The sequence below is a fragment of the Ylistrum balloti genome, unplaced genomic scaffold, assembly GCF_031769215.1.
Source record: "Ylistrum balloti isolate Yb309-2 unplaced genomic scaffold, AGI_CSIRO_Ybal_v1 Utg369688, whole genome shotgun sequence".
NCBI classification, from domain to species: domain Eukaryota; kingdom Metazoa; phylum Mollusca; class Bivalvia; order Pectinida; family Pectinidae; genus Ylistrum; species Ylistrum balloti.
In genome coordinates this window covers 1,303,959-1,317,969 of record NW_026781925.1, presented here as the reverse complement: position 1 = coordinate 1,317,969, position 14,011 = coordinate 1,303,959, and the positions used below count along the sequence as shown (strand labels likewise).

The following is a 14,011-nucleotide window of genomic DNA, read 5'->3' as shown; positions in this document are numbered from 1 at the left end:
TAAAACCAATTTCATGGTGTAATACTTACCATAACTTATAGAGTCCCACCCTATCCTCCCCTCTTCCTTATCTGCCTGGCTGCCCCTCTGTGGGGTACGCCATAAAGGTTATTAGAGGAAGGGAGATCACTGCGTTCCTGCTGTGATGGCTCATGGATCGTAGGGAGGGCGGTATTGTTTTTCTTTTGAATCTTTTGTCGTTGGGATACAAAGATGGGTGTAGGTACTGTATTTGCATACTAAAGTTATGGTAAGTATTACATCATGAAAATTGGTTTTACATTAAAAAAACCTCAAATTTTGTTAACTGCTCAACGTACAAACTGTTTCACCAGGATAATAGAAATCAACTGTAGAAAAGGAAAAACCAATCAAAGAATTCAATGCTGAAGGTTTTAATACATAATACTGTCTATTGTATCATAAAGTAAGAGTATTTTGAATGGTATGATCATCAGAACATCAGTGTATGAAATGTCCTTTCTATTCTTTTTCTCTGATTCACCATTTTAGACGAGAATGCACATCAAGTCAGTGACAGACTTTGAGTGGTTGAAACAGGCTAGATTTTACTTCAAGGAGGACACGGATCAGTGTATCGTCCAGATAACAGATGTAGACTTCATCTATCAGAATGAGTTCCTTGGCTGTACTGACAGACTTGTTATCACCCCACTCACTGACAGGTATGTGGACCTCACAAATGTCTGAATATATGAACTTTATCTATCAGAATAAGTTCCTCGGGTTTTTGGAATACAGTGAAACCTGCTTAATATCATGTTCCATTTGTCAAGGGGAAATGTGATGTTAAGTGGAACGTAACATTTACAGTTGACACATTTATTTTGCTAGACATCTAAACCCCGAAGTTCATTTTCAGATGTGCTAAACTGACTTGTTTCTAATAAAAATTTGTGATTTGATTTTTTTTCCTGTAAGAACACTGATTTTCGTTACCTTTTGTTCCTTTAATCTTTGAAATATCTTAACTGCTATCATAAATTATCGTAAAGGTTCATGACAATTCATGTCATGTTCAGTTTACACCTGGTCAGATTCGTACTCGACACCTCAGTGTCATTAGCTGATGTTTTGCCATATAATTTATTCCTCCATCACTGTATAGGCTTCATAATGATGCTTCGTCATGTGACCCACTCGGCTTTCTTTGTAATAAACCGAGTGTGAACATGTTTATAAACAATAGTCAAGATAAACAATGTTACAAAGCCGAAAATATGTACAAAAACAACAAATTTGATGTTATAGACGCATGTATCACTTAATTATGGATATATTTTATTATTCATAAGCCGAATTCTCCATTTCTTGATGTTGAAATCTAAGGTAATAGCCACTTTAATATAGTGTGTTCTGAAGATCACAACTCTGCATTGCCGACAAAAATAATGAATAGAGTGTGCACTGTTCACCTTTGAATCACCATGTTTCATTGGATGTTCAATTAGAAGTTATTTTATATGACCAATCAGACCTTTTGAAACATGGCATGGGGAAAACCAGGTTGCAGAACATTTTACTGTCACCTTACCAGTGCTCATGATAATTTAAGCAATAAATAACAAATTGTCTGAGAAAAATTATTACGATATCAGCAGAGATGTAAGTCACCCACTGAAGCTTTTCTTGGCACATGTAATAATTTTCTATGACAAATTATGCATAATCGAGATTTTATTCTGCAAAACATGAAGTTCAAATTGGTTATTTTAGCATTTAAGCTATGTATCAGATATATGTTCTTGTAATTCTAAAGATGGCGACATTCGTCATTGATATATCTGGTTTGGTGTCCCAAATAAAAGCAAAAAAAAAAATTCATCGTAAACTACAGTTCATAGTTGATTATTTTCTCAAATGTCTTTTGCAAAATAATCTTTTTTGTTTTGAAATTGATCCTGGTGTGCGTACGGAAGAAATAATTCAAGAAGTTTTGGCAGCACGTAGCAGATGTCAAAATATACAGAAAAAGATTTCCAAGTTCTTTTTCAAAATCAAGAATAATTTCATACAGCCTTAATTTAAATTCTCATTGGACTAGATTTGTTTTGACTAGCTTTTGTTTAGCTTCCAAGTTGTTGATTTGTTTTGTTTGTGCAGATGTTACATTACACTGGCCCAGGCTTTAGGAATGTCCATGGGTGGAGCACCTGCAGGGCCAGCTGGAACAGGGAAAACAGAGACCACTAAAGATATGGGCAAGGCTCTCGGCAAATATGTTGTGGTCTTCAACTGCTCTGATCAGATGGACTTCAGAGGCCTTGGTCGAATCTACAAAGGTACAGGAACAGGACATCAAAGTCAGAATTTGGAACTGCTAATATGTAATATAACATGATTACTGTCTTATTTAGTGAATTCACCAATTTCATATATTGTATGATTTCATATCATATTATCTATTCTTTCATGAAATAACTTCATTAACTTGCAGGTTATGTTATAACACCACAATGAAGACCATATAGTACCAAGACAATTGAAAGAATAACATGATAAAGGCTACAAATTGAAAAAATACATCTTTGACTCACTTTATTAATCTTATGTTAAATGGAAACTCTTTTAAGATCCTTAAACTATAGAATCCTTGTTATGCAGATTTTTTGTTTTTTATTATTATTATTGTTTTGATTTTACAACTTTGTTTGAATTTTACAGGACTTGCCCAGTCAGGATCCTGGGGATGTTTCGATGAGTTCAACAGAATTGAGTTGCCTGTATTGTCGGTAGCTGCACAACAGATCTATATTGTGCTAGTTGCCAAAAAGGAGAGAAAGAAAGAGTTCATCTTCACAGATGGTGACAATGTTGATCTCAACCCAGAGTTTGGCCTGTTCATTACCATGGTATGGGGTATTTGTATGTTAAAGAAGAACAACAACAACAAAATACCAACATGTCAATATATAATGATCCAAACTCAAATTAAATAAGACTAGGGCAAAATATTAACAAAAAGAAAGATTTACACGAAGACTCGTGAAAAAGTTCAAGGAAAATAAGACCAGGTGTTTTGGAAGAGTAAGCATCTTCTGGTTCAATGATGACACAAGCCATGTAAACCTGGGTCAGTCCAAGTAAGTAATGTCACATTCTCAAAAATTGTTACATTGATGATACAACCAAATTTTACCATTTTGTGAAATATCAAATTGTGATGAACTTCAAAACAAAACATTTCCTGCACTCAGAAATTTTCTTTTGACAGAACCCTGGGTATGCTGGTCGTCAGGAGCTGCCAGAGAATCTGAAGGTCCAGTTCAGGACAGTAGCTATGATGGTTCCAGACCGTCAGATCATCATGAGGGTGAAGTTGGCCAGTTGTGGTTTCCAGGAAAACATCATTCTAGCCCAAAAATTTTACACTCTGTACAAACTGTGTGAGGAACAGCTTTCCAAACAGGCATGTTTTTTTTTGCAAGGAAAAATAGGATAAGTCTGAATATTTACATAAAAGCTTATATTGAAAAAAAAAACCATTTCTGATATACAAGTGTTTTATCACAAGGTTAACCAACAGATTTATCAGAGAAGAACAGCATCCAATTCAGTTTTTTTATTTAGATGTGTGGAATACTGGAAACAAATTTTCTCTCACTTGTGATTAATTTTTGTTTCGGTCTATGAACAGGCCATTGCTGACCCATATCCTTTGAACAACCAAGATTAAGCTCAACAAAGTAAAGGCCTGATATGGGGCTTCTTACATGGTTTATATGAAGACAGTGTACTTTGAATTTTACAATAGTTACTCAGAATTTAGGAAAGTCAATTGCTGCTAATTTGTTATATTACTGAAATTGTGAAAGTTAGTAGCTATAAAAGAAAGTTTGTTTACAGTATACTAAACCATTAAGACCCTCAATGTTCTTTCATTCTGTCTGCATTCTGTCCAAGAACAGTTAGTATCAATTGATAAAACTTGTTTTACAATTGTTGTAAAATGAGAATATAAAATCAGTCGATATAAATGGTAGTACTGAATAAAGATCAAGCTTTATTGTCCTTCTATAGGTCTCCAGTTATGTTATGGGGCCAGAAGTGTGAATCTCCAAATCTTGGCCTCCGTATGAGGAAGTGGCAGGGTCCAATAGGGGAAATATAGAAAATTCTTTAAATTCTAGCCATGTAGGAATGTTTGGATTTTTCCCAAATTTGGTCTTTGTCGAAGGGAAATCAGTTCTGTCTATTGTACAAGTTTGGTCTGAAGCCATTTTCTTGAATAGTAAATCTTTTTACCAACTTTTTTCTGTCTTAACAGGTTCATTATGACTTTGGTTTGAGAAACATCTTGTCTGTGTTGAGAACACTCGGAGCCAATAAGAGAGCCCGGCCCAATGACACTGAGAGTACGATTGTGATGAGAGTACTGAGGGACATGAATCTTTCCAAATTGGTAATCATTTCACCACATTTTTCAGGCATCATTTCTAGAAATTTAGTGTTAATCCAAGATGTAGTTTTCATCTCCATTTTAATGTTAAATTTGATGATATGATACAAATAGAAAAGTCAGTAATAAGCACTGTTTAATTGATTTCCCTTGAAGATGAGCCAGACTTGACATGTTGCAATTTTCACCATCAATACAATCTTTTGGTATTACTTAATTATGATTGCAAATTAATGTCAATGCATGTTTGTCATGACAGATGATGGGCATCATTTGTGACAAAGAAAAATTCCTTCATGATAAATGTACTTGCAGGTAACTGCAATAATTTTCTCAAGTGAGCAAACTTTTCTGTGTTAGTCTGATGTGAAAAAAGAAATTAAAAAAAAAACAAGAAACGACTGCCATGTCAACAGAATCTTAATTTAAACTTAAAGATAGTGTAACATATGAATAATGAAGAGATTTACAGAGTGATTCCTGAAAAAAATACAAGGATATTAAGACTAGGTGTTCAAAAAGGATAAGATTCTTCTGCTTCATCTGAAATATCTTTGTGGTGAAGCAAGTCATTTGAGAACATGGTTAACAGCATCAAAACCACCAGGCATATTATAATTAGGCAGGAAACACATCAGACTTGAGTTGGGCAAGTAAACATCGTGTTTCCATTGAAATATAGGGGCAGCCCTAAAACTTTCTCATAGCCTTCATTAACACAAATATTAATATCTGGCTTCCTCCAAGCCCTAGTCCTTCATCCTCATTCCTCGTCACAGTCAATCAATCCAGCGGTGATTTCACAACACAATTCATTGCATATTAGTATTGATATGTACACAGTTTTGTAAGATAAACCATATCTGTTGATTTGTTTCTGAAATCTTAAAATTTTACCTACAGTTTCATTTATTATCAGATTTTTTGGGGAGACAATAGCATTTAAAGTGACTTTCACGATGGAAAACTTAATTCTTTTCCAGTCTCGTGAGATTCAGTGACACCTCAAAAAATAAATTCAGTATCATTTCTCATGCTTTCACTTAGTGTTAGTTTCTATTTATTTAATTACTGTTTATTCACTTTTACTGTTTATAGACTTTGACAAAGGCTGTACAGCATTTTAAAGTATTTAGATGCCATATTCAGAAACACAATTTGAGATAACATCCTGCATGATCTGCCATGGCAGCCAATCACTGTGTTTTGCTTCATGAATAGCTAATCTTGCAGGAAATCTTTTAATATTATGAAAAGGATGCATTATTTCATCAATTTGTTATTATAATTATAATGAAATACCAAAACAAGAACTTGTGCTTTGATATGTAGTTATTTAGAATAAATGATTATGATGTGCTGTAGTAGAAGCATGTTGGTGCATTGTAATTAACACAATATGAATGATAAAATCACAATATTGTCAGAGCTATGATATTTCAGCTAAATCTTCATCAACCTGCATCTCAGGAAAGCCTTTTTTGTAAGACAGTTGTTGATATCTGAACTGTAAATTGTGATAACTGTTGTGTTCTTAGCCCTATTTATGATATCTATTACTGTCCATACCAACAGGTAGATGAGGATGAGCCACTGTTCATGAGTCTGATTGCTGACTTGTTTCCGGGAATCACCCTTGACAGTGCCACATATGCTGAATTACAGGTTGCTATTGGCAACCAGGTGGATAATGCTGGCCTCATCAACCATCCTCCATGGAATCTAAAACTTGTGCAGGTAAACATGTATTATTGCAGCACATACTTATGATTACTGACCAGTTGTAAAATTTGCTATATGGATTGTACAGGAAAGCTACAAGACTGCAACAAGTAGTTTGTTATTTGTGATGTCGGTAATATAATCAGGATACTCCCAAAACTTTTTGGTTCATCAGACCAAAATCTACAAGTAGATTACCGCACCTTAACCATTAAAATATTTTTGTGTAAGGTGCACTGTACCACAATGATCAATATCCAATATTAGTCCTGTTACAGTACAATATGTGTATGTTGTGTTGACAGCTGTTTGAGACCCAGCGTGTGCGTCACGGTATGATGACATTAGGACCCAGTGGTGCAGGCAAGACCTGTTGTATTTATGTTCTAATGAAAAGCATGGCTGACTGTGGCACACCTCATAGGGAGATGAGGATGAACCCAAAAGCCATTACAGCCCCACAGATGTTTGGGAGACTGGACGTGGCTACCAACGACTGGACGGATGGTATCTTTTCCACGCTCTGGAGAAGGACACTTAAAGCCAAGAAAGGTTGGTATGCTGGTCTGTTCATTCTTTTCGAAGAATGTATCTAGGTGAATTAAAATATATATTTTGTTTAAAATGTTGAAAATAACCAAGGTTCTGTTTGTATTTTTCTGAAATGTGAATGAAAAGATTGTCAAGCTGTTTCTGATGCTGTTTACTCAGTGCAAAAATTGAAGAACTTGTCTATCAAATTGATAATTAAAAATATTAGATTACCCATAATAAGCTTGCCCAATACTTATGTGTGGTATTCAGGTGAGAATGTTTGGTTGGTACTGGACGGCCCTGTGGATGCTATCTGGATTGAGAACTTAAACTCTGTCTTGGATGACAACAAGACCTTGACGCTTGCTAATGGAGACCGTATCCCTATGTCACCCTCCTGTAAGATTGTATTTGAGGTACACAACATTGATAATGCCTCCCCAGCCACAGTCTCCAGGAATGGTATGGTCTACATGAGCTCCTCTGCTCTTGATTGGAGGCCAATTCTTCAGGTAACCAGTGCAATTTTAAACCCATAATTTTCTTTTCTCATTAGAAGAAGAATAAAGCATTTTCTCTCTCCAAACATAAGAGGACAGACTCAGTATATATAATGATTAATATAGGGAAGTTAAAATCAACATTAGTTGTGAGAGACTGGAAATTAGAGTTTAGTTATTCACATTGATTTGTTGAATTTTGCATACTTTTTATGTAGGGTTGGCTGAAGACACGGACCCCACAAGAGAGTGAAGTACTAATGAATCTATTTGACAAAATCTTTGACGATCTGTACAACTATGTCAACAATAGTCTTGTAAAGAAAATGGATGTTCTACAGTGTAATCAGATAAAACAGGCAAGTGTCATTGTTATACCCTTTACAATAAAGTTTTGGAGGGGATGGGGTAGTACTTGAGTCAGCTTGTCTGTCTGTAGACAAAATTTGTCTAACTATGCTCTCACTCAGTTTTCAATGGACATTCTTAAAATTTCATGTGAAGTGTGGGTACAATATGGAGTTGTGCCCTCTGAAGTGGACCTTTGATTTACATTAGGCTGTGTCCTTTTAGGCTTGTGACCTACATGGTTGTTACAGGTCTGTGACCTAATTTTGGTCTGATATGTTGTTACAGACTTATGACCTACATTTGATATGTTACATTGTTTTTACAAGCCTATATGTCCTACATTGTTGCTTTTCAGGTCCGAAGGGCAAAGTCACTCTTACTATAAATTAGGTTGTTTTTTTTTCATAACTTCAGTTCCTTTTTGCCAATCAAGATCAAACTTCATTCATTGCTTCCTCATCAAAAATGCTTCTTTGGGATTACTTTTGAGGTTTGATGATCAAAAGTCAAGGACAGTGTTACCAAATATAGGAGAATGGTTTTCATGTGATAACTTGAGGTTTTTTTTTGGACAATTACACTCAAACTTCATGCAGTGCTTCCTTACCAAAGAGGCTTGCTTGGGATTGCTTTCCAGGTTTGTCCCTAGTTGTGCCCATTTAATTTTGGGACTGATAAGAAAAACAAAATGGCCAACAGTTGGCCATCTTGGATTTTGACTTTGAAAGTTTGTTATTGCCATGTCTTGAGAAATACTCCATAGATCTTTCTCAAATTTCGTAGATTTGTTCCCTTTGGTCTCTACTTGTGCCTGATTGATCTTGGGACTGATCAGAAGAAACAAAATGACTTGCAGGCGATCATTTTAGATTTGGCCACTAAAGATTATCATCGCAATTTCTGGATATGAATGTTCTTATCATTAAGAACAAAAGAAGAGAAGAGAAAAGAAGAGAAAAGATCTAACTTTCAAAGAACAAATTAAGATCCAACAATGGTGGTCGCCAAGATCCCTCTTGGACCTTTTGTTGTCAGAGGATTGTAACCTAATTGTGGTATGTTATGCCATTACAGACATGTGACCTTTTAAATTGCTACCCTTTATAGGCCTATGACCTACTTTTCATTGATTGCATTGACCTGTTACATAGTCACAAGCATGTGACTTATTTTGATATATGTTTTATTGTTACAGGCATGTGACCTCTTGATTTGTGATGTTGTTACACACCTATGACCTAATTTAGACTTATTATATTGCTATAGGCCTGTGACCTGCTAGAGGGCCTGATCCCCAAAAGAGATGACAAGAGTGCTCTACCAGCCTCCCAGTTGGAGAAGTTATTCATTTTTAGTCTGATGTGGAGTCTTGGTGCCCTGCTGGAATTGGATGGCCGTGCTAAAATGGAGGAATTTGTCACAAACCATGAGTGTTCCTTGAACCTCCCTCCTGTCCAGGAGGATGAAACCATCTTTGAATTTGTGATGGATGATAAAGGTTAGTCCAAGGGTGTTGGTAAACTGCTGAAAAGTTGAGTTGTTACTGCTGTCCTCCAACAATTGAGAGTCTTTTTGCAAAAATATACATAAGACATCAATATACTTAGCAGATACAGTGGCATGATAAGATATTCAATCAAACTGATTAAAGAGTTGAGAAAATAGATTGAGAAAATAGATCATAATTCATTATTGCAGGATGAATGATGATGGAGATATGAAATCTGAATATGCAAATTGTTATGTGTTATTTGAAATATATGTTTGATATGGAATGTGCCACTGTAACATTTCAAAATGACACTGTACTGTTAATTATTATTATAATTTCATAAAGCCTACATGGTCACAATGAATGGCTTTTCTTAATTATGTCCATCTAGTTTTGTCTAAAAATGTAAGGAACAAAATATACATATTTAGAATGGTGTATTCTTGTAATCTTTCAGTATTGTTTGATTGTGTTTGATGTAGGTGAGTGACTGTGATTGATATAGGTGAATGTGTTTGATGTACTTAATTTATAGTGTTTGATGTAGGTGATTGGCTGTGTTTGATGTAGGTAATTGATAGTGTTTGATGTAGGTAATTGACTATGTTTGATGTAGGTAATTGATAGTGTTTGATGTAGGTAATTGATAGTGTTTGATGTAGGTAATTGACAGTGTTTGATGTAGGTAATTGACAGTGTTTGATGTAGGTAATTGACTGTGTTTGATGTAGATAATTGACAGTGTTTGATGTAGGTAATTGATAGTGTTTGATGTAGGTGAGTGACTGTGTTTGATGTAGATAATTGACAGTGTTTGATGTAGGTAATTGACTATGTTTGATGTAGATGACTGTTTGATGTAGGTAATTGACTGTGTTTGATGTGTTTGATGTAGATAATTGACAGTGTTTGATGTAGGTAATTGACTATGTTTGATGTAGATGACTGTTTGATGTAGGTAATTGACTATGTTTGATGTAGGTGATTGACTATGTTTGATGTAGGTGATTGACTATGTTTGATGTAGGTGAGTGACTGTGTTTGATGTAGGTAATTGACTGTGTTTGATGTAGGTAATTGATAGTGTTTGATGTAGGTGATTGACTATGTTTGATGTAGGTGAGTGACTGTTTGATGTAGGTAATTGACAGTGTTTGATGTAGGTAATTGACTATGTTTGATGTAGGTAATTGATAGTGTTTGATGTAGGTAATTGACAGTGTTTGATGTAGGTAATTGATAGTGTTTGATGTAGGTAATTGACTGTGTTTGATGTAGGTAATTGATAGTGTTTGATGTAGGTAATTGACTGTGTTTGATGTAGATAATTGACAGTGTTTGATGTAGGTAATTGACAGTGTTTGAATTAGGTAATTGACTATGTTTGATGTAGGTAATTGACTGTGTTTGAATTAGGTAATTGACTATGTTTGATGTAGGTGACTATGTTTGATGTAGGTAATTGACTATGTTTGATGTAGGTGACTGTTTGATGTAGGTAATTGACTATGTTTGATGTAGGTAATTGACTATGTTTGATGTAGGTAATCGACTATGTTTGATGTAGGTAATTGACTGTGTTTGAATTAGGTAATTGACTAGGTAATTGTGTAGGTCGATATAGGTAATTGTTTTAAAATGTATGAAATGTAAAATGTTAGATGTAGGTGATTGATGTAGGTAATTGACTGTAGGTAATTGACTATGTTTGATGTAGGTAATTGACTATGTTTGATGTAGGTGACTATGTTTGATGTAGGTAATTGACTATGTTTGATGTAGATAATTGACAGTGTTTGATGTAGGTAATTGACTGTGTTTGATGTAGGTATTTGACTATGTTTGATGTAGGTGATTGGCTATGTTTGATGTAGGTGACTATGTTTGATGTAGGTAATTGACTATGTTTGATGTAGGTAATTGACTGTGGTCTATATAGGTAATTGTTTTAAAATGTATGAAATGTAAAATGTTAGATGTAGGTGATTGATGTAGGTAATTGACTATGTTGGATGTAGGTAATTGACTATGTTTGATGTAGGTAATTGACTGTGTTTGATGTAGGTAATTGGCTATGTTTGGTGTAGGTAATTGACTATGTTTGATGTAGGTAATTGACTGTGTTTGATGTAGGTAATTGACTGTGGTCGATATAGGTAATTGTTTTAAAATGTATGAAATGTAAAATGTTAGATGTAGGTGATTGATGTAGGTAATTGGCTATGTTTGGTGTAGGTAATTGACTGTGTTTGATGTAGGTAATTGACTGTGTTTGATGTAGGTAATTGACTGTGTTTGATGTAGGTAATTGACTATGTTTGATGTAGGTAATTGACTATGTTTGATGTAGGTAATTGACTATGTTTGATGTAGGTAATTGACTATGTTTGATGTAGGTGACTATGTTTGATGTAGGTAATTGACTATGTTGGATGTAGGTAATTGACTATGTTTGATGTAGGTAATTGACTGTGGTCGATATAGGTAATTGTTTTAAAATGTATGAAATGTAAAATGTTAGATGTAGGTGATTGATGTAGGTAATTGACTATGTTTGGTGTAGGTAATTGACTGTGTTTGATGTAGGTAATTGATTGTGTTTGATGTAGGTAATTGACTATGTTTGATGTAGGTAATTGACTGTGTTTGATGTAGGTAATTGACTGTGTTTGATGTAGGTAATTGACTATGTTTGATGTAGGTAATTGACTGTGTTTGATGTAGGTAATTGACTATGTTTGATGTAGGTGACTATGTTTGATGTAGGTAATTGACTATGTTTGATGTAGGTATTTGACTATGTTTGATGTAGGTAATTGACTATGTTTGATGTAGGTGACTATGTTTGATGTAGGTAATTGACTATGTTTGATGTAGGTAATTGACTGTGTTTGATGTAGGTGAATGGGAGCACTGGTCCAGGAGAGTGGAGGAGTATATCTACCCTTCAGACTCTGTACCGGAATTTTCATCCATTCTTGTTCCAAATGTGGACAATGTCCGCTCTAACTTCCTCATAGACACTGTTTCCAAGCAACACAAGGTTAGTTCAATTCTTATTTAAAATTTTACTGTATATAGAATAGAATTAGAATGCTGACAGCTCTATTAGTAGCGGTAATTTATCTTTTATTTCATGATGATCCTTTTCCTTATGAACTGATGCAGTCAGTTACGTCCATTATAAGTAACTGCATTAGGGTGCAATAGTAATTTGTGGTTGGAGACATAGTTGTAAACAAGAGTGATCTAGTAACTGATAGTCCAGTTCAGTTATCAATCTGTTATCTTACAGCATTAGGTACTTTCTTTACTGAAACAATATGATGTGTATGCAGAAAAAGGAAAAAACAATGAATACTTATCTATGGAGTCATTTAATAAAATAATTCACATTACACAGAAACAAGTGTGGTATTTATTATGTCCTGAAGATGACAACCAGTTGTCACTTTTTTTATGCTGGATATATCGGCATAGAAACCTAAATTTGAATGAGATATGTAGTGATTCAATTTCCCACACATTTATAAGTCATTGGACAGGTGAAGGACTGTCTTGAATCCTATTTTCAAGACCAAAGTCAATTAACTTGAAGTTAACAGTTTTCAGTGACGATTTCACCAAATTTTTGGAATAAAGATTACGTTAACAATAATAACCACACATGTTATCAGATATATCTTATCAGTACAATCCCGTATATATAAGGAAAATCTAACAATTGAATTGGCGTGTTGTAGGCTGTGCTTCTTATAGGAGAACAGGGAACAGCTAAGACAGTGATGATCAAAGGTTACATGGCTAAATATGACCCTGACCTTCACCTTGGAAAGAGCTTCAACTTCTCCTCTGCTTCCACTCCTATGATGTTCCAAGTACAGTATACTGTAAAATTGTTAAAGTAGAGCAAGTAAATGAGCCTTGCCTATACATTTATTGACTAGGATATCTGATCCTTGCATTTTCCTTTGTTGTAACTAGAAGATGTGTTATCTGGACACTGTCAACTTTAAAAACCTGTGTCGTATTTCTTTTTTTGGTGTGTTGACTCAATACTTATAAAAAAAAAATATATATATATATTCTTGTACATACTTTTTGTTAGAACATAATATAAATATGTTCTAGTCACTGTTGATTTTGAGGCACAATTAGATGATTTATCTGGTATAATGATCCAAATTCAGATATTCTGTTCTCTTGCTAACTCTCTGTGAAAATAGAATGATCAACTGGCATTTGTATGGCAGTGGTGTTTGTAGTCAGACTTGGAGTAGAACATAAAACAACTTGTATATTTGTAGTAATGGTTATTAATTTGTTAAATTGTATTTAATTTGTGCCCTGAATGTTTTCTTGTTTTCTGTCATGTAAATACAGGTTCTACACATTGTATTTCATTAGCAAAGATATACCTACCCTGTTTAATGTTTTATAAAATGATCAGTGATGTTGGTTCTGGTATGAAAACAGATTATACTCTATAGTGTGGTATATGAGTTCTCCTGGATGACTTGCATGCCACTCTGTTAGTGCTGTAGTAAGGAAGTGTTACTAGTGTGGAAATTCCTTTTTCCAAATATGTTGACATATTTGACATGTAGCTATATTGTTACAACTTGTAGTAAACCAGGATATGTATTTACATTTGATACCAAGATCTGATGTAAATATTTGGTGATTTCAGCGAACAGTGGAAAGTTATGTGGACAAGAGAATGGGAAGTACCTATGGTCCACCAGGGGGCAGGCGTATGACTGTGTTTGTTGATGACATCAATATGCCTATCATCAATGAATGGGGCGATCAGGTATGACCAGAGCCTGAGGCCAGGAATGAGATAGCAAGCTTTCCTGAAAATATAGATGTTAGAAGTGAAGAGAGCACCAACATTTCAACAGAATTGTATTAAAAAATTAAATCGAGCAAAATGTGAGCAATAGAATAACAAACTCCTGAAAAAGTACAAAGAAATAAGTTTATCAACAA

At 34.6% G+C, this 14,011-nt stretch overlaps 1 protein-coding gene across 1 annotated transcript in view; it reads left to right on the top strand.

The window, feature by feature from the left end:
• The window catches only part of LOC132565053 (dynein axonemal heavy chain 8-like), an 86,380-nt gene that overhangs the window by 41,367 nt on the left and 31,002 nt on the right, over nt 1-14,011 (top strand). Inside the window, 13 exon segments of the mRNA XM_060229659.1 lie at nt 514-686; nt 2,125-2,303; nt 2,686-2,873; nt 3,236-3,430; nt 4,289-4,423; nt 5,996-6,157; nt 6,448-6,694; nt 6,947-7,188; nt 7,395-7,535; nt 8,794-9,025; nt 11,920-12,062; nt 12,763-12,897; nt 13,710-13,832. Of these exon segments, the coding sequence (XP_060085642.1) occupies nt 514-686; nt 2,125-2,303; nt 2,686-2,873; nt 3,236-3,430; nt 4,289-4,423; nt 5,996-6,157; nt 6,448-6,694; nt 6,947-7,188; nt 7,395-7,535; nt 8,794-9,025; nt 11,920-12,062; nt 12,763-12,897; nt 13,710-13,832 (2,295 nt within the window).